This window comes from Entelurus aequoreus, linkage group LG12 (genome assembly GCF_033978785.1).
Source record: "Entelurus aequoreus isolate RoL-2023_Sb linkage group LG12, RoL_Eaeq_v1.1, whole genome shotgun sequence".
In the NCBI taxonomy this organism is placed as follows: domain Eukaryota; kingdom Metazoa; phylum Chordata; class Actinopteri; order Syngnathiformes; family Syngnathidae; genus Entelurus; species Entelurus aequoreus.
The window spans coordinates 3998605-4020433 of record NC_084742.1 but is presented as its reverse complement, the minus strand read 5'-3'; the positions used below and the strand labels follow the sequence as shown (position 1 = coordinate 4020433).

Below are 21829 nucleotides of genomic sequence, written 5' to 3'. Positions count from 1 at the left end.
ATGGTAATGAGGCTGTTAGGGGCAGTTTGTCTAGGTAGACAGAAAAATTATACATGTGGGAAATGCCGAAAGGAGCAATGGCAGTGCCAGGATTGTGAGTGACTGCTCAAATGTATGTCAGTCACGTTTACATGGACATGGTTTTTCATTCTTTGTAAATATGCTTTTTTCTTTGTAAATTTTTTTTTTTAAACTATTTTTGGCACACAAAAATAACAATTGCTTCTGCAACAACCCTCCACACCAAAACTGGGAAAACAGTTGCTTTTTCATTCTTTGTAAATATGTTTTGTTTTGTATTTTTTTTAACAATAAATGTCAGAGTGTTGATCCCTTCATTCTGTTGATCCTTGCAAAAACACACACAACCTACCTCAGAACTAAAGCTTGAGCTGTAAGGTCCCCTCCCCCACACAGGCTCAAGTGGCCCCCTGCCGTGTGCCACTAACAGCCACATTTTCATAACAAAAGGAGTGTCCACAGGGGGGACTAGGGGTCAAATGACCCTCTTGTGTGTTTTCTAGGTAAAAATGTCAATTGACCCTTCTCTGGGACTTCGCGTGTTAGGCCTCCACTCAGGCTTGATACCGGGGACTCCAAAGGGTTTAGGTTAAAAAAAATGTCATTATTTAGTATTATTATTATTATTCAAAGTTTAAAAATCTAGATCAACATTAGGTATATCTGCCAATATAAAGTTGTTGTTTTTTTAGATTTAAGTTTTATGCCCTTTTTGTCAAAGAAAACCCAGTTATTTTATGGAAAAAACACAAAATATGAAATATTTTCCCCCAATAAAATTTTAAAGTGGAACATTTCAGATTATATAATAATCGGAGCTCATAACATAACTCATAACAACATTGATTTTAATTTATTATTATTTTTTGAGCAATGACACTTAAAAAAAAAAAAAAAGTCCCACTAAAATGATTGGGGATCCAAAAGGGTCCTGCTCAGTAAAGTGTTAAAAAATAAATCTTTTTTTTTTTTTAAACTGTTAACACAATAGTCTCGAGATCAACTTCAGATCTATCCGTCTATTATAACTTGTATTGTTGTTTATTATGTTCCTTAATTGTTCATTTTAGGCCCTTCTTTAAAAAAAAAAAAAAATATTTTTTTATATGGAAAACACAAAATATGCAACATTTTCCCCCAAAAATATCTCAAAGTGGAATATTTAATGTGACCTAATTGGAGCCCCCCCCCCCCGGTGGGGGGGAGGGGGGTGTATTTAAATAAATAAATAAATACAATCATGTGTGCTTACGGACCCCTGCAGACTGTATTGATCTATATTGATATATAATGTATATATTGTATTTTTTATGTTGATTTCATAAAAAAAAAAAAAAAAAAAAAAAAAAATTTTTTTTTTTTTTACATAAATAAATACAATCATGTGTGCTTACGGACCCCTGCAGACTGTATTGATCTATATTGATATATAATGTATATATTGTATTTTTTATGTTGATTTGATTAAAAAAAAAAAATATATATATATAATACATTTTTTTTTTTTACATAAATAAATACAATCATGTGTGCTTACGGACCCCTGCAGACTGTATTGATCTATATTGATGTATAATGTATATATTGTGTTTTTTATGTTGATTTCATAAAAAAAAAAAATAAAAAAAAAATAAAAACTTTTTTTTTACATAAATAAATACAATCATGTGTGCTTACGGACCCCTGCAGACTGTATTGATCTATATTGATATACAATGTATATATTGTGTTTTTTATGTTGATTTCATAAAAAAAAAAAAATTTTTTTTTTTTTTTTTTACATAAATAAATACAATTATGTGTGCTTACGGACCCCTGCAGACTGTATTGATCTATATTGATATATAATGTATATATTGTATTTTTTATGTTGATTTGATTAAAAAATATATATATATATATATAATAAAAATTTTTTTTTACATAAATAAATACAATCATGTGTGCTTACGGACCCCTGCAGACTGTATTGATCTATATTGATATATAATGTATATATTGTATTTTTTATGATGATTTCATAAAAAAAAAAAAAAAAAAGAAAAAAATTAAATTTTTTTTTTACATAAATAAATACAATCATGTGTGCTTACGGACCCCTGCAGACTGTATTGATCTATATTGATATATAATGTATATATTGTGTTTTTTATGTTGATTTCATAAAAAATAAAAAAAATAATTTTTTTTTTTTTACATAAATAAATACAATCATGTGTGCTTACGGACCCCTGCAGACTGTATTGATCTATATTGATATATAATGTATATATTGTATTTTTTATGTTGATTTCATTAAAAAAAAAAAAAAAAAAATTTTTTTTTTTTTTACATAAATAAATACAATCATGTGTGCTTACGGACCCCTGCAGACTGTATTGATCTATATTGATATATAATGTACATATTGTATTTTTTATGTTGATTTCATTAAAAAAAAAAAAAAAAAAAAAAAAAAAAATGTTTTTTTTTTTTTAACATAAATAAATACAATCATGTGTGCTTACGGACCCCTGCAGACTGTATTGATATATATTGATATATAATGTATTTTTTATGTTGATTTCATAAAAATAAAAAAAATAAAAAAATAAAAAAAAACAACTCTTGTGCGGCCCGGTACCAATCGGCCCGGTGGTTGGGGACCACTGGCCTGCATGACAGCTTAGTGTTATTAGAGTCAACGTGGCAACATTTTATTGTCACCTGTTTACTCTTTTATACCACTTTTTATGTTTTTTATTTTTTTTAAATCGTATTTTTAGAATGTGCCGTGGGGCCGATAAAAAATGACCTGCGGGCCGCATATGGCCCCCGGGCCGCACTTTGGACATCCCTGCTTTAAGGCTTCTTGCATAGGTGTCTGAGTCTGGTGTGCTTTAGGCTGGCCACTAAAAAAAAGGTCTTTAGTTAGGCCAAATATTGAATTGTATTACTTCATATGGAATTGTATTTAAAACACATGGAAAACTGTCGGAATGATGTTTTATGGATGTTAAATATGCAAAAAAGATGAAAAAAAACCCCCGTACCTCATCCTGAGCCCACCCACCATCAGTCACATGACAGACAGACACAATTGCACTCAGTTTGACCCCCGCCCCCCCCACACTGTACCCCCACCCACCGGTCCCCTGTGCGCCCATTACCGAGCAGACTGGGCAAATTGAACTAATCATCTTTGATAAAGTACACACTCTGCGGGCCTGCGAGGCAGCAAAGACAAAGGTCATTCGCCGTAATACGACATGACACCGCCACTGTTGCCTGGCAGCCCGTGTGAACGCTCCGATTAGACGGGCAGCGGCGCCGCGTGTTCTCTTGAGGGGTTCAAAGGAAATTGTATCAAAGCAAAAATATATGCTCACCTATTTGCCTTCTTTCAAAGGAAAGCCACATTTTCGGGGGAATTTGGTCCATCATTTGTGTGCGTACTAAATTAAAAACCCTTCTGATGCGATTGATTTATTTCACCTCAAAAAGGCTCTGGGCTGGGCGATACTTTTTTAGTATCGGTCCGACGCCAAGTACCGCATTTTTCGGACTATAAGGCGCACTAAAAATCCTTTCATTTTCCCCAAAATCGACAGTGCGCCTGATGTACGGCACATTTCTGGTCGGGCTTACCGACCTCGAAGCAATTTTATTTGGCACATGGCGTAATGATAAGTGTGACCAGTAGATGGCAGAGATACGTGTAGACTGCAATATGACGCCAGTAAACAACACCCAAACTTAAAATGTTCCATTGAGAATATAGAACATTACACACGGCGCTCAAAAATCTGTCAAAAATGTTTTTAGTACGACTTCGGTAAGCTACGAAGCCGCACCGCTTGATGGATTGTCGGCGCAGGGGTGTATATTGTAGCGTCCCGGAAGAGTTGGTGCTGCAAGGAATTCTGGGTATTTGTTGTGTTGTGTTACGGTGCGGATGTTCTCCCGAAATGTGTCTGTCATTCTTGTTTGGTGCGGGTTCACAGTGTGGCGCATATTTGCAACGGTGTTAAAGTTGTTTATACGGCCGCCCTCAGTGTGACCTGTATGGCTGTTGACCAAGTATGCCTTGCATTCACATTTTGTACGTTTGATCTGATGTGGCATGCAACTTTTGATGTGGTTGTATGTCAACAAGACAGTGCCAGAAGCAACAACCACTAAAATGAACCTGAAATAAATAGCAGGAGGCAACATCACACAACATGTAAGGACACTCACTACTACTACTACTACTATGTGGGAATAACGAAGAACAAATCAATAATTGAAGTGACAAGCTTGTTATACTAAAGTACCTCGTTTGTGGACAAGGAGACTTACAGCCATCGAAGCACATTAACCAGAGGTAACACAATCTAGTGAGAAGATTCAACAGATTGGGCGGTATAGCTCGGTTGGTAGAGTGGCCGTGCCAGCAACTTGGGGGTTCCAGGTTCGACCCCCGCTTCCGCCAGGGCAAGACACTTTACCCACCTGCTCCCAGTGCCACCCACAACTGGTTTAAATGTAGCTCAGATATTTGGTTTCACTATGTAAAAGCGCTTTGAGTCACTAGAGAAAAGCGCTATATAAATATAATTCACTTCACTTCACAGAGCTAACAAACACAGTTGAGCCAATGCTGCTCTGTATGTTTCTCTCGCTGACGTCACACGTCGCTTGGGCAACAGGTACTGCCTTTTGAAAGCGCACACCCACGCACTCTGCTTTCATGAAACATCTTTCAACTGCATATGCTGGATATGTTGTTGTTCCTTTTTAAAGCAACCCAATAATTACTTTCCTCATTAATTAATTCAATTTAATTATTTTTTAAAATCAAAGAGTAATTCGGTTGCTAATACAACAATTTTTTTGGCAAAGTAACGAGTAACTTTAAGTAATTACTCGGGCAACAGGCACTGCCTTTTGAAAGCGCACACCCACGCACTCTGCTTTCATGAAACATCTTTCAACTGCATATGCTGGATATTTTGTTGTTTCTTTTCAAAGCAACCCAATAATTACTTTCCTCATTAATTAATTCAATTTAATTATTTTTTTTAAAATCAAAGAGTAATTCAGTTGCTAATACAACAATTTTTTTGGCAAAGTAACGAGTAACTTTAAGTAATTACTTGGGCAACAGGCACTGCCTTTTGAAAGCGCACACCCACGCACTCTGCTTTCATGAAACATCTTTCAACTGCATATGCTGGATATTTTGTTGTTTCTTTTCAAAGCAACCCAATAATTACTTTCCTCATTAATTAATTCAATTTAATTATTTTTTTTAAATCAAAGAGTAATTTGGTTGCTAACACAACATTTTTTTTGGCAAAGTAACGAGTAACTTTAAGTAATTACTTGGGCAACAGGCACTGCCTTTTGAAAGCGCACACCCACGCACTCTGCTTTCATGAAACATCTTTCAACTGCATATGCTGGATATTTTGTTGTTTCTTTTTAAAGTAACCCAATAATTACTTTTCTCTTTAATTAATTCATATTATTTTTTATTTTTTTTATGAAAGAGTAATTCGGTTGCTAATACAACAATTTTTTTGGCAAAGTAACGAGTAACTTTAAGTAATTACTTGGGCAACAGGCACTGCCTTTTGAAAGCGCACACCCACGCACTCTGCTTTCATGAAACATCTTTCAACTGCATATGCTGGATATTTTGTTGTTTCTTTTTAAAGCAACCCAATAATTACTTTCCTCATTAATTAATTCAAATTAATTTTTTTTAATTTTTTTATCAAAGAGTAATTCGGTTGCTAATACAACAATTTTTTTGGCAAAGTAACGAGTAACTTGAAGTAATTACTTGGGCAACAGGCACTGCCTTTTGAAAGCGCACACCCACGCACTCTGCTTTCATGAAACATCTTTCAACTGCATATGCTGGATATTTTGTTGTTTCTTTTTAAAGCAACCCAATAATTACTTTCCTCATTAATTAATTCAATTTAATTATTATTTTTTTAATCAAAGAGTAATTTGGTTGCTAATACAACAATTTTTTTGGCAAAGTAACGAGTAACTAAGTAATTACTTGGGCAACAGGCACTGCCTTTTGAAAGCGCACACCCACGCACTCTGCTTTCATGAAACATCTTTCAACTGCATATGCTGGATATTTTGTAGTTTCTTTTTAAAGCAACCCAATAATTACTTTCCTCATTAATTAATTTAATTTAATTATTTTTTTTAAATCAAAGAGTAATTTGGTTGCTAATACAACAATTTTTTTGGCAAAGTAACGAGTAACTAAGTAATTACTTGGGCAACAGGCACTGCCTTTTGAAAGCGCACACCCACGCACTCTGCTTTCATGAAACATCTTTCAACTGCATATGCTGGATATTTTGTAATTTCTTTTTAAAGCAACCCAATAATTACTTTCCTCATTAATTAATTCAATTTAATTATTTTTTTTAAATCAAAGAGTAATTCGGTTGCTAATACAACAATTTTTTTGGCAAAGTAACGAGTAACTAAGTAATTACTTGGGCAACAGGCACTGCCTTTTGAAAGCGCACACCCACGCACTCTGCTTTCATGAAACATCTTTCAACTGCATATGCTGGATATTTTGTTGTTTCTTTTTAAAGTAACCCAATAATTACTTTTCTCTTTAATTAATTCATATTAAAACATTTTTATTTTTTTTTATGAAAGAGTAATTCGGTTGCTAATACAACAATTTTTTTTGGCAAAGTAACGAGTAACTTTAAGTAATTACTTGGGCAACAGGCACTGCCTTTTGAAAGCGCACACCCACGCACTCTGCTTTCATGAAACATCTTTCAACTGCATATGCTGGATTTTTTGTTGTTTCTTTTTAAAGCAACCCAATAATTACTTTCCTCATTAATTAATTCAATTTACTTATTTTTTTTTAAATCAAAGAGTAATTTGGTTGCTAATACAACAATTTTTTTGGCAAAGTAACGAGTAACTTTAAGTAATTACTTGGGCAACAGGCACTGCCTTTTGAAAGCGCACACCCACGCACTCTGCTTTCATGAAACATCTTTCAACTGCATATGCTGGATATTTTGTTGTTTCTTTTTAAAGTAACCCAATAATTACTTTTCTATTTAATTAATTCATATTATTTTTTATTTTTTTTATGAAAGAGTAATTCGGTTGCTAATACAACAATTTTTTTGGCAAAGTAACGAGTAACTTTAAGTAATTACTTGGGCAACAGGCACTGCCTTTTGAAAGCGCACACCCACGCACTCTGCTTTCATGAAACATCTTTCAACTGCATATGCTGGATATTTTGTTGTTTCTTTTTAAAGTAACCCAATAATTACTTTTCTATTTAATTAATTCATATTATTTTTTATTTTTTTTATGAAAGAGTAATTCGGTTGCTAATACAACAATTTTTTTGGCAAAGTAACGAGTAACTTTAAGTAATTACTTGGGCAACAGGCACTGCCTTTTGAAAGCGCACACCCACGCACTCTGCTTTCATGAAACATCTTTCAACTGCATATGCTGGATATTTTGTTGTTTCTTTTTAAAGTAACCCAATAATTACTTTTCTATTTAATTAATTCATATTATTTTTTATTTTTTTTATGAAAGAGTAATTCGGTTGCTAATACAACAATTTTTTTGGCAAAGTAACGAGTAACTTTAAGTAATTACTTGGGCAACAGGCACTGCCTTTTGAAAGCGCACACCCACGCACTCTGCTTTCATGAAACATCTTTCAACTGCATATGCTGGATATTTTGTTGTTTCTTTTTAAAGCAACCCAATAATTACTTTCCTCATTAATTAATTCAATTTAATTATTTTTTTTTATCAAAGAGTAATTCGGTTGCTAATACAACAATTTTTTTGGCAAAGTAACGAGTAACTTTAAGTAATTACTTGGGCAACAGGCACTGCCTTTTGAAAGCGCACACCCACGCACTCTGCTTTCATGAAACATCTTTCAACTGCATATGCTGGATATTTTGTTGTTTCTTTTTAAAGCAACCCAATAATTACATTCCTCATTAATTAATTCAATTTAATTATTTTTTTTTCTATCAAAGAGTAATTCGGTTGCTAATACAACAATTTTTTGGCAAAGTAACGGGTAACTTGAAGTAATTACTTTAAAAAAAAAAAGATTTTCCAAACTCTGTTCGTGACACTTCGCCTTGCTCGCATTGCCGCGAGTAACCGGCCACTAGCTAGCTTGAGCTGAAAACAACGTCAGTTGCCACCCGCCATAAAATAAAGAAGAAGAAGAAGATGGAAGCTTCTGTAATACCTTTGAGTTAAGAAGAGTTCATGCTCGGTTATAAATCATGTAACACGGCATAAAACCACTACAACATTATTTATCTGAAGACTGAGAATGTACCATCTTAAGGAGAGCATACGTGCTGAAAGATACAACCATCCCGTTACTCGTCAGTCCGGGGAGAGCGGATATTGTAAGTCACGGTTTTATATTCTTATTTTAACGTTTAGCAGTAGTCCTACATGAGGACACTCCATCTCTCAAAGGCTGCCATGTGGTAGAAAATACAGAAAGTGTTCTCTATGTTGTTGCTGACATTATTTTCACAGAGTGCCTTCCAGGAAAGAAATTACGCTAATGCTTAAAACGAGCAACACACAGTAGATAATACATGTTATTATGACTGTGCCTGTTACCACATTACATACATATTTACAGCATGTAAATAAAACGGTGTAGGAGGTTTTTGGATGTTTTTTAGAGTGGGGAATAAATATCCCCAGCTTTTTTTCCACTATTAAAAATGCACAGGGAAGGGAAAGACGTGTGTTCTTGTCTCACATAAGGACTGTGGGAGGACGTTCAAAGATATGCACGCTGAAGCCCGTCATCAGTCCTAGTAAGACTCGCCAGGAAATTGGAGCTGGCGTGCACCGCCGAGGTGTAGCTTCAGCTTGTTTACTTGGGCCTTGCTCACTGCTCCCTTCTGGCAATGGCAATGATTCTTCCACTGTTTCACCTAACCCGGTACTTCCTTTGGACCCAGACTGAAAATTCAAAAAATTTGACGGCCATTTTGATATTCTTTACTTTCAAAACCAGCACAATAGAACTATTTAAAAAAAAAAAAAAAAAAAAAAAAAAACTGCTTATCAACTTTGCGTTATTATTATTGCAATTGTTTCTCATCACATTGAACCTGTTTGCTTTTTTATTATATTTTTTTAATTTTTTAAATTAATAAAAAAAAAAAAAAAAAAAAAAAAGCAAACAGGGTTAATGTGACGAGAAACAATTGCAATAATAACTCAAAGTTGATAAGCTGTTTTTAAAAAAATACATATATATATATATATTTTTTTTTCATTTTTTTTTTTTTCATTTTTTTTACATTTTTTAATTTTTTAATTTTTTACATTTTTTAATTTTTTCATTTTTAAAATAAAAAAAAATAAATAATAATAATAATTTTTTTTAAATTAATTAATCTATTTTTCCAGTAAAAGTATTTTTAGAATGTGCTGCGGGCCAGGCCGTTAAAAGAAAAGATGTGGTCCATGGGTCTTATGCGGCCCTTTTCTTTTAACGGCCTGGCCCGCAGCACATTCTAAAAATACTTTTACTGGAAAAATAAATTAATTAATAAAAAACATAGAAAATAGAATAAAAAAGCAAACAGGTTTAATGTGACGAGAAACAATTGCAATAATAACTCAAAGTTGATAAGCTGTTATTTTTAAAATACATATATATATATATATATATATATATATATATATATATATATATATATATATATATATATATATATATATATATATATATATATATATATATATATATTTTTTTTTTAATTTTTATTTTTTTTTAATTTTTAAATTTTTAAATTTTTAAAATTAAAAAAAAAAAAAAAAAATGTTTTAAATTTTTTTTTATTAATTAATCTATTTTTCCAGTAAAAGTATTTTTAGAATGTGCTGCGGGCCAGGCCGTTAAAAGAAAAGATGTGGTCCATGGGTCTTATGCGGCCCGCAGCACATTCTAAAAATACTTTTACTGGAAAAATAAATAAATTAATAAAAAACATAGAAAATAGAATAAAAAAGCAAACAGGTTTAATGTGACGAGAAACAATTGAAATAATGATGCTAGTAACGCAATAATAACGCAAAGTCGATAAGCTGTTTTTGTTCTATTGTACTTTGGAAACCCCTTGTCACAGCAGGGCATGATAGCTGGTGGCCTGACCCCAAGATGCAGAGACGGCAGGCGGAGTGCAGAAAAGAAGGTGGTAGGGTGGAGGGGATGAACTGAAATTATTTTTTCCAATCATTTTGGAACTTGCAAGCGTACTTCTTCTTCTTACTCGTCGTCACCATGTCTCTTCTTCGTTCTTCTGCTTCGTCTCTGTTATGTTTTTGGACATTACTTCTTGCCGTAGTTTTGAAGCAATGCATGATGGGAATCCGGATGTTGTGTGTCAGTGTATTAACGTGCCGGCTGGAATAAACACAAGCTGAGAAATAGCTCCGCGCCTGCCTACTTTATGGCTTATATATAAACCTATGGATAACGGAGACATATATAATAGTCTCCTTATCAGGTTGTAGAGGACGCTAAAGGCAGTGCCTTTAAGGCACACCCCCAATATTGTCGTCCGGGTGGAAATCGGGAGAAATTCGGGAGAAATTCGGGAGAATGGTTGCCCCGGGAGATTTTCGGGAGGGACACTGAAATTCGGGAGTTTCCCGGGAAAATCGGGAGGGTTGGCAAGTATGCGAATATCTCACTCCAGTCCAAGGGAGCAGAGTCGAAGACTGCAGGAATTTGCAGGTTTGTTCGTTATACTTTCAACGTTTGGTATTTCCCATTGACGTATTATCTTGGTATTATTAGTATTTTATCTTGTTTCGAGTGTTTTGTAAACCACCAAAAAAGCAAATCCTAAAAGAGTTGCTTTTACCAAAGGCAGCAATCATAAATGAAGCTTTCAGCACATACAAAACGTTGAGATCTACAGTTATATTTTGATAAAGACGGGGAAAACCACGCATAATTGTAACAACAACAAGGTAACATGGCCGAAACTTACCCTTGTGATCACTTCTCGGTCTTCTGTAACAACCCGCCAGGTCTTCGGTGGTGCCTCCAATGATCTCTGTGAGTGGTTAACCTAAAGGGACAATGAAAACCAACAGTGAATTAAGGCTATCGAGTGCTACTGCGCAGTTTGTTTACAAGTACCCGTCCTCGCAGGACGCAAAGTTCAATCATGACATGCAACTTTGGAAATATGTGATGTATTATATCATACTGTTCCAAATAAACTCACATCATAACCATACCCAATGTCAAAGTATTGGATCGGGTCTCGAAACCGGATCGAGATCGGAGGCCGAAAAAGTTGATCCCTATTAGTCACAGCAGCTAACAAACCAGTGTCGCAAGGAAAACACTGACAGATAAACTCTAATGATTATTGATCAGAGGCAGGTGAGTCGCCTGATCACTAATCGAGAGTAGGTGTGGGGAATAGCGCTCGGTTGTGAAGTCATCTAGTCAAAAATAAGAACATTCGCCAGGAAGAAACACTAAACACAAGGAAACAACACAAAAACTCTCATGACACTCCTGTTCAAGACGAAGTGGTTCTCAAATGTTTTTCACCGAGTACTACCTGAGAAAACACCTGGCTCTCCAAGTATCACCTTAAAGGCCTACTGAAACCTACTACTACGCAGTCTGATAGTTTATATATCAATGATGAAATCTTAACATTGCAACACATGCCAATACGGCCGGGTTAACTTATAAAGTGACGTTTAAAACTTCCCGGGAAATATCCGGCTGAAACGTCGCGGTATGATGACGTATGCGCGTGACGAAGTCAGAGTAACGGAAGTTATGGTACCCTGTAGAATCCTATACAAAAAGCTCTGTTTTCATTTCATAATTCCACAGTATTCTGGACATCTTTTGCAATTTGTTTAATGAACAATGAAGGCTGCAAAGAAGACAGTTGTAGGTGGGATCGGTTTATTAGCAGCGGACTACAGCAACACAACCAGGAGGACTTTGTTGGAGCGCTAGCCGCGCTAGCCGCCGACCTCACCTTGACTTCCTACGTCTCCGGGCCGCCAAACGCATCGGGTGAAGTCCTTCTTCCTTCTGCCGATCGCTGGAACGCAGGTGAGCACGGGTGTTGATGAGTAGATGAGGGCTGGCTGGCGTAGGTGTAGAGCCAATGTTTTTAGCATAGCTCTGTGAGGTCCCGTTGCTAAGTTGCTAAGTTAGCTTCAATGGCGTCGTCAGCACAGCATTGTTAACTTTCGCCAGCCTGGAAAGCATTAACCGTGTATTTACATGTCCACGGTTTAATAGTATTGTTGATTTTCTATCTATCCTTCCAGTCAGAGGTTTATTTTTTTGTTTCTATATGCAGTTAAAGCACGATGCTATCACGTTAGCTCGTAGCTAAAGCATTTCGCCGATGTATTGTCGTGGAGATAAAAGGCACTGAATGTCCATTTCGCGTTCTCGACTCTCATTTTCAAGAGGATATAGTATCCCAGGTGGTTTAAAATACAAATCCGTGATCCACAATAAAAAAAAGGAGAGTGTGGAATCCAATGAGCCAGCTTGTACCTAAGTTACGGTCAGAGCGAAAAAAGATACGTCCATCACTGTCTCTCAAGTCCTTCACTGTAACGTTCCTCATCTACGAATCTTTCATCCTCGCTCAAATTAATGGGGTAATCATCACTTTCTCGGTCCGAATCTCTCTCGCTCCATTGTAAACAACGGGGAATTGTGAGGAATACTAGCTCCTGTGACGTCACGCTACTTCCGCTACAGGCAAGGCTTTTTTTTATCAGCGAGCAAAAGCTGCGAACTTTATCGTCGATTTTCTCTACTAAATCCTTTCAGCAAAAATATGGCAATATCGCGAAATGATCAAGTATGACACATAGAATGGATCTGCTATTCCCGTTTAAATTTAAAAAAATCATTTCAGTAGACCTTTAATGACCAACATTAAAATACAGTACCGTATAAATATTAATCAAAAAACACGTTATTTATGGCTATTGTAACATTACACACAGTTTGAACAGTAACACCGTGTTCGAATCATTAATGAAGTGATTCTTTGGTGTACCAATAAATAGAGCCTGCTCACCTCTAGTGGAACATGTACCACAGTTTGAGAATCGCTGCTCTAGACCAGGGCTTCTCAAACTTTTGTCCACCTCAGAAAACACTCTCCAAGTACCGCCATAATGACCAACATTGAAATGCAATAGCGTCGCAGGCCTAAGTAGTCATTAAAAACAAGGCTGAGGTTTTATCTAACAAGCATATTTCATATTTTTGGCCACTAACATTATGTACAGTTTGAACAATAACACTGTGTTTGAATATAATAAAATAAAACATTGTACTTATATATATATATATATATATTAAGGGCGGGGAGAATTTGAGGACCATTCGGTTTCCCTCGAGTGTTGAGTGATAGAAATGACGGAGTAAGACGGTTTTGTGTTTGTGTCTTAATTGTTTATTTTGGCATGGACTACGGCCTACAGTTTTAGGATTGTAAAGACTTCCATTGAAGGCTGATAAATCTTTGATAACGGCTCGAGCCACGTTGATACTGTGGTGAATTATACCATGTACGATTTTCTCATATGATTGTGAACTGGCATGTGTTTGTATTTGGTCACCGGCTCCTTTAGAGGATCATTCTACTAAGGAAATATGCCCTTGGATAGCTTCAAAAGTGCACATGTGCATCAAAAGCTCTCCAGAGAGTGGTGGCAGGAAATTTGAATCCTACAGGAATGCAGGTTTGGATTTTAGGAGGAAATGTAAAGACATTCGCAACATCTGGTAGGAAGCCCTCACAAGTAGGAGTAGAGGATAGGCGTCGGAGGTCACCCGACTCAAACCGATCACAGGAAATGGGTTGACTGGCGAAGCACCAAACTAGCCGGTCTTAAGGCTACAACAACAAAGAGTAACTGTTTCCGTGTAAAAGGTATTTAAGGTCAGTTGTCCAAGAAGACAGCAGAAGAGTGATCAGGCCCATTCTTTCTCCTGGAAGCTGCAGTTCCAGTCTGAGGTTCGCTGAAACAAATAAAGCTTTTTGTTCGACGATTCCTCGTTGGCGTCTACGTGGCTCATCACCCATCACACGACCATCAAATATACAACAATACAATATTCAATGAAGTGATTTTTTAGCGTACCACTAGATGGAGCCCGCGTACCACAGTTTACCACTGCACTAAATGGTCAAGTTTGATCGTCTTCTCGACGCTCCGCCAGAGCCAAAGTCGATCCCGGCAACCGACTCATGAGGACCTCACTAAACTATCCAATATGTAAAGTGTTTCAGTTTTTTGTTGTTGCAATTTGTGGGTACCCCCATTAGCTGTGCGCTTGCTAGCATACAGTGGTGGTCAAAAGTTTACATACAGCTCAATTTTTGTTTCATCTGACATCACATGGACAAAGATAAGACCTTCTGGAGGAAAGTTCTGTGGTCAGATGAAACAAAAATTGAGCTGTTTGGCCACAATACCCAGCAATATGTTTGGAGGAGAAAATGTGGGGCTTTTAATCCCAGGAACACTATGCCTACCGTCAAGTATGGTGGTGGTAGTAATATGCTCTGGGCCTGTTTTGCTGCCAATGGAACTGGTGCTTTACAGAGAGTAAATGGAACATTGAAAAAGGAGGATTACCATCAAATTCTTCAGGACAACCTAAAATTATCAGTCTGGAGTTTGGGTCTTGGGCGCAGTTGGGTGTTCCAACAGGACAATGACCCCAAACACACGTCAAAAGTGATAAAGGAATGGCTAAATCAGGCTAGGATTAAGGTTTTAGAATGGCCTTCCCAAAGTCCTGACTTAAATGTGTGGACAATGCTGAAGAAACAAGTCCATGTCAGAAAACCAACACATTTAGCTGGACTGCACCGATTTTGTCAAGAGGAGTGGTCAAAAATTTGACCAAAAGCTTGTGGCTGGCTACCAAAAGCGTCTTATTGCAGTGAAACTTGCCAAGGGACATGTAAACAAATCTTAACATTGCTGTATGTATACTTTTGACCCAGCAGATTTACTCACATGTTCAGTAGAACCATAATAAATTCAGAAAAGAACCAAACTGCATGAATGTTTTTTGTGACCAACAAGTATGTGCTCCAATCACTCTATCACAAAAAAGTTGTAGAAATGATTGGAAACTCAAGACAGCCATGATATTATGTTCGTCTGTGGAGTCGGTTCTCTTGGTTGCTTTGTTGGGTCTGCTCCCTCCACCCCAGAGGCCACCACAGTGTATATGTTTCTTTTACTTTTTATTCCTAGCTGTATGTAGAAGTGGCTGGTTGCATCAGCTCTGCTCTTTTAATGTACTTTGTGTTCTTTGAGGGATGTGTGCTATGGCTATGAGTTGTTTTTTCCCTTGGCCTCAGTCTGGACCCCCTCTCCAGGGGCCAAGGCTTAGACCGATTTGATTTTTTCTCCCCCTCCCCCCATTGTTTACCTGTATCTCACCTTTTTTGTAAGGGCCGCGGGAAGTTGGCAGACCTGTCAGTGATCCTGTCCTGTCTCCCTGTGATGTTTGTCTGATCTTGAATGGGATTGTGCTGAAAATTGTAATTTCCCCTCGGGGATTAATAAAGTATTTCTGATTCTGATTCTTTACAAGTGTATGTCAACTTTTGACCACGACTGTACATGTAGAAAAAGATTCTTAATCGAAGACAGTCCTAATATGCAAAAAATATCATAATAAAATAGTCTTTTTATACACTGCAAAAAGTCAGTGTTCAAAAACAAGAAAAAAAAATACAAAAATGAGGGGTATTTTATTTGAACTAAGCAAAATTATCTGCCAATAGAACAAGACGATTTGGCTTGTCGAGACTTTCCAAAACAAGTAAAATTAGCTAACCTCAATGAACCCAAAAATACCTTAAAATAAGTATATTCTCACTAATAACATCTGTACTACTATATGAGTACGTATTTTCTATTGTTTCATTGAAAATAAAACAGCAAAGTCCATTTGGCTGTCATCTGTCTTAATATGAGACACAATTTCGCCACACCTTGTGTGTGTGTGGCAATCATTGGTACTTCAACTTTAATTGTGTCAAAGTCATGATTTTTTTTTTCATGCTTACAAATACAACTAAACTGTCATATATATTTTACAGATACAACTAAACTGTCATAAATATTCTACAAATTCAACTAAACTGTCAAAAACCTCCACAAATACAACTAAACTATCACAAATCTTCTACAAATACAACTAAACTGTCATAAATCTTCTACAAATACAACTAAACTGTCATAAATCTTCTACAAATACAACTAAACTATCAAATATTCCACAAATACAACTAAACTGTCATATATCTTCTACAAATACAACTAAACTATCAAATATTCCACAAATACAACTAAACTATCATAAATCTTCTACAAATACAACTAAACTGTCATAAATCTTCTACAAATACAACTAAACTGTCATAAATCTTCTACAAATACAACTAAACTGTCATAAATCTTCTACAAATACAACTAAACAATCAAATATTCCACAAATACAACTAAATACAACTAAACTGTCATATATATTTTACAGATACAACTAAACTGTCATAAATATTCTACAAATTCAACTAAACTGTCATAAATCTTCTACAAATACAACTAAACTGTCATATATATTTTACAGATACAACTAAACGGTCATAAATATTCTACAAATTCAACTAAACTGTCAAAAACCTCCACAAATACAACTAAACTATCATAAATCTTCTACAAATACAACTAAACTATCATAAATCTTCTACAAATACAACTAAACTGTCATAAATATTCTACAAATACAACTAAACTATCAAATATTCCACAAATACAACTAAACTGTCATATATCTTCTACAAATACAACTAAACTATCATAAATCTTCTACAAATACAACTAAACTGTCATAAATCTTCTACAAATACAACTAAACTGTCATAAATCTTCTACAAATACAACTAAACTGTCATATATCTTCTACAAATACAACTAAACTATCATAAATCTTCTACAAATACAACTAAACTGTCATAAATCTTCTACAAATACAACTAAACTGTCATAAATCTTCTACAAATACAACTAAACTGTCATAAATCTTCTACAAATACAACTAAACTGTCATAAATCTTCTACAAATACAACTAAACTGTCATATATCTTCTACAAATACAACTAAACTATCAAATATTCCACAAATACAACTAAACTGTCATATATCTTCTACAAATACAACTAAACTATCATAAATCTTCTACAAATACAACTAAACTGTCATAAATCTTCTACAAATACAACTAAACCAGACCTGGGCATTGTACGGCCCGCGGGCCGCATCCGGCCCTTTGCGCATCCCTGTCCGGCCCGCGTGAGGCCAATCATAAATTACAAAATAAATTTAAAAAAGTATCTATGTCGAGTGTGCAATACAACGGTGCTGCTTTTGTTTTGAAAAGCGTTATTTGTATTACTTCCGTGTGGACGTATGCGCGTGTGCGATTGTGAGTGAATTGAACGGCGCAATTACAAATTACAAAATAAAGTTTAAAAAACATCTATGTCGTGCGCGCAATACAACTGTGCTGCTTTTATTTTGAAATGTGTTATTTATGCCGTATGTCCGGGGGGAACCTGTGACTGAAGGTGCATAGAGACAAGTGATGAGACGCTAAAAAAAGAAAAGTTGATGAGGAATGGCGTGTTTCCAACAAGAGATGGACTGCCAAGTATTTCTTTACATAAATTAATGGTAAAGCCGTGTGCTTAATGTGTGGTACACAGCTTGCTGTGTTTAAATATCATTTTAATCGCCACTACACGAAGAAACACGAGGGAAAATACCGGAATGTGTCTGATGAAGCGCGCGCAAGGGAGGCTGATGCGTTGATGGTAAAACTGCAAACCCAACAAGGACTTTGTGCCATATTTCACACCCCCAGAGATGCAGCCGTCAGGACAAGTTTCGTCATTTCTCACAAAAGCGCCAGAAAAAGTAAGGCGTTTTCTGACGGAGAGTTTATTAAGGAGTGCTTATTGGACTTTGTTGCGCTGATAATGCCCGGAGACTTGGGCTGTTTTTCGCTAACTTTGGATGAGAGCTCTGATGCAGTCAATTAAAGAGACAACCACAGGTAATGACTTGTTCACAGAGGTAAATGCGTGTTGGGACACGCTGGCAGGTGTGACAATCCAATCCACTTTATTTATATAGCACATTTAAACAACAAAATGTTTCCAAAGTGCTGCACAACAATATTACAAACAATATTCACATATTATCCTTAGCTCCACCAATGACTGAATAAAAAGAAAAAACAATTACATATAAAACCAATATAAAAAACAATATAAAATAAATATGATTAAAAACTATTTTTAACAACAGATGGTTGTCCAAATCTGATGGGGAAAAATGTTGGATAATGCAGGATAAAGTGACCATCAAAAGCAATCTGCTTTTGTATAAAGTTAAGTTAGGTTAAATTAAATTATTATTATTATTAATTATTATTATTATTATCATCATTATTATTTATCTTACGGTATATCAAAAATAATATTGAGCAAAATGTAATTGAAATATTGTCGTGTGGCCCTCCAGCAGTGCTCGGGTTGCTTATGCGGCCCCCGGTGAAAATTAATTGCCCACCCCTGAACTAAACTGTCATAAATCTTCTACAAATACAACTAAACTGTCATAAATCTTCTACAAATACAACTAAACTGTCATAAATCTTCTACAAATACAACTAAACTGTCATAAATCTTCTACAAATACAACTAAACTGTCATAAATCTTCTACAAATACAACTAAACTATCAAATATTCCACAAATACAACTAAATACAACTAAACTGTCATAAATCTTCTATCGAAATATGAAATTATTACTTTAAAAAAGTAGTTTTATACTTGTGAGTGTTGATATCAGAAAAATTGTATTTAAATGATCAAAAAAACTATCAGTTCTGAGTTCTCAATGAACAGACAAGAAGCTGTCTCTGTTGCACCAAGCCAAACGCTTGGAAGATTCCGCTGTGTACGATAGAAACAGACGGGAGGAGTCATCCATTGTCCTCGAAAACCTGATCAAGCTGAATCCAGGACACGCCCAAGCCCGAGGGATCTTCTTCTTTTGTCTTCAATGTGACCGAAAACAAGGACTGTTTACATACTCCCCATTCCTGTTGAGAAATGTGTTGTTGCGTAAACATTGAACATCTAAATAAAAGAGAAGATGAAAACCTTCTTCGTCAGAGCGTGGTGCAGGACTGTACAGAGAGTACAGTGGCCATGTCTCATGGACAGTTTTGCTCATAAGTTTACATACCCTGGGAAAATGTATGATTTCTTGGCCATTCTTCAGAAAACATGAATGATAACACAAAAACCTTTCTTCCACACATAGTTCATTGTTGGGTGAAGCTATTTATTGGCAAACAACTGTTTACTCTTTTTAAATCTAAATGACAAAAGAAAGTACCGTATTTTTCGAACCATAGGGCATCTCGGATTAAAAAGCGCACTGCCGATGAGCGGGTCTAGTCAGGTCTATTTTCATACAAAAGGCGCACCGGATTACGAGGCGCATCAAAGTGGTCATATTTTGATTTTTTTTAAAATTTAAAACACTATCTTGTGGTCTACATCAAATTTAATTCTGTCTATGTTTGATTCCTTGCCTTTTGTCTTGTTTAATAGATGTCATCAGTGTTTGAACCTGACAGTTGACGACACAGCTTTGCAACAGTTGATATTCTAGTTTCAAGCATGTTTTACTCAATATAGGTCATCAAATCTCAGCAACAAGTTGGAATATCTTACTGAGATCATTTAGGACCAAAACCCTTAAAACAAGTAAAGCACTCTAACATAAAATCTGCTTAGTGAGAAGAATGATCTTATCAGACAGAAAATAAGCAAATATCACCCTTATTTGAGATATTAAATCTGATTTAGATTTCAGTTTTTGCAGTGTAGCACTATAGCAGGGGTCACCAACGCGGTGCCCGCGGGCACCAGGTAGCCCGTAAGGACCAGATGAGTCGCCCGCTGGCCTGTTCTAAAAAAAAGCTCAAATAGCAGCACTTACCAGTGAGCTGCCTCTATTTTTTAAATTGTATTTATTTACTAGCAAGCTGGTCTCGCTTCGCCCGACATTTTTAATTCTAAGAGAGACAAAACTCAAATAGAATTTGAAAATCCAAGAAAATATTTTAAAGACTTGGTCTTCACTTGTTTAAATAAATTCATTATTTTTTTTACTTTGCTTCTTATAACTTTCAGAAAGACAATTTTAGAGAAAAAATACAACCTTAAAAATGATTTTAGGATTTTTAAACACATATACCTTTTAAATTCCTTCCTCTTCTTTCCTGACAATTTAAATCAATGTTCAAGTATTTTAATTTTTTATTGTAAAGAATAATAAATACATTTTAATTTAATTCTTCATTTTAGCTTCTGTTTTTTTCGACAAAGAATATTTGTGAAATATTTCTTCAAACTTATTATGATTAAAATTCCTAAAATGTATTCTGGAAAATCTAGAAAATCTGTAGAATCAAATTTAAAGTCTTTTGAATTTCTTTTAAAATTTTTGTTCTGGAAAATCTAGAAGAAATAATGATTTGTCTTTGTTAGAAATATAGCTTGGTCCAATTTGTTATATATTCTAACAAAGTGTAGATTGGATTTTAACCTATTTAAAACATGTCATCAAAATTGTAAAATTAATCTTAATCAGGAAAAATTACCAATGATATTCCATAAATTTTTATTTTTATTTTTTCAAAAATATTCGAATTAGCTAGTTTTTTCAGTTGTATTTTGAATGTTAAAGAGTCAAAATTGAAGATAAACTATGTTTCAAAATTTAATTGTCATTTTTTTCGTGTTTTCTACTCTTTTAAACCGTTCAATTAAGTGTAAATATCATTAATTATTAATAATAACATAGAGTTAAAGGTAAATTGAGCAAATTGGCTATTTCTGGCAATTTATTGAAGTGTGTATCAAACTGGTAGCCCTTCGCATTAATCACTACCCAAGAAGTAGCTCTTGCTTTCAAAAAGGTTGGTGGCCCCTGCACTATAGGGTGTTTAGGTTCAGATTAATGCTCACAATAACATCCAAAATGAAGTCACGTGTGCAAAAAGCCTCTGTAAGAGGATAGAGAACGTTGTGGAGGTGAGTTGATCCTTGATGGACAGCACGTGGACGGCGGTGACAGTTTGGCGGGCGGCAGAAGAAAGGCAAAGTAAGAGGACTCGACAGGCCGCTGGTTCCAGCACAGTGAGCGCTGTAGCTTCCCATCAACTCTTTAAGCTGGATAAGACTGCAGCACGTATTAATACCTGTTGGAGAGATCCTCGCTTCGTCTGATGGACTCCCGCAGGAGAGCCTCCATATCAGGCCCTCATCTCATTTGACAAATGGATGGCTATTATAGCATTTTCTATGATAGCTCCAGTAGTGGGGTGCTGCCACTTTAGATTTGGAAATAAAACATCTCCTTCTTGGGTCCTCCAGACCTACTGCACTGCAAAAACTGACATCTAAGTAAGATGAAATATCTCAAATAAGGCTGATATTTGCTTATTTTCTGTCTGATAAGATCATTCTTCTCACTAAGCAGATTTTATGCGAGAGTGTTTTACTTGTTTTAAAGGCCTACTGAAATTAATTTTTTTTATTTAAACGGGGATAGCAGATCTATTCTATGTGTCATAC

The 21829-nt window shown here is 35.4% G+C and overlaps 1 protein-coding gene across 7 annotated transcripts in view; it reads right to left on the bottom strand.

The window, feature by feature from the left end:
• The window catches only part of cald1a (caldesmon 1a), a 494628-nt gene that overhangs the window by 252987 nt on the left and 219812 nt on the right, over window positions 1-21829 (bottom strand). For all 7 annotated transcript variants that reach the window (XM_062064492.1, XM_062064489.1, XM_062064483.1 and 4 more), the window contains exon 2: window positions 11070-11150. Coding sequence is in view for 4 of the 7 variants with exons in the window: in XM_062064483.1 (XP_061920467.1) it covers window positions 11070-11150 (81 nt within the window). In the remaining 3 variants the exon portion in view is untranslated. The remainder of the gene's footprint in view (window positions 1-11069; window positions 11151-21829) is intronic.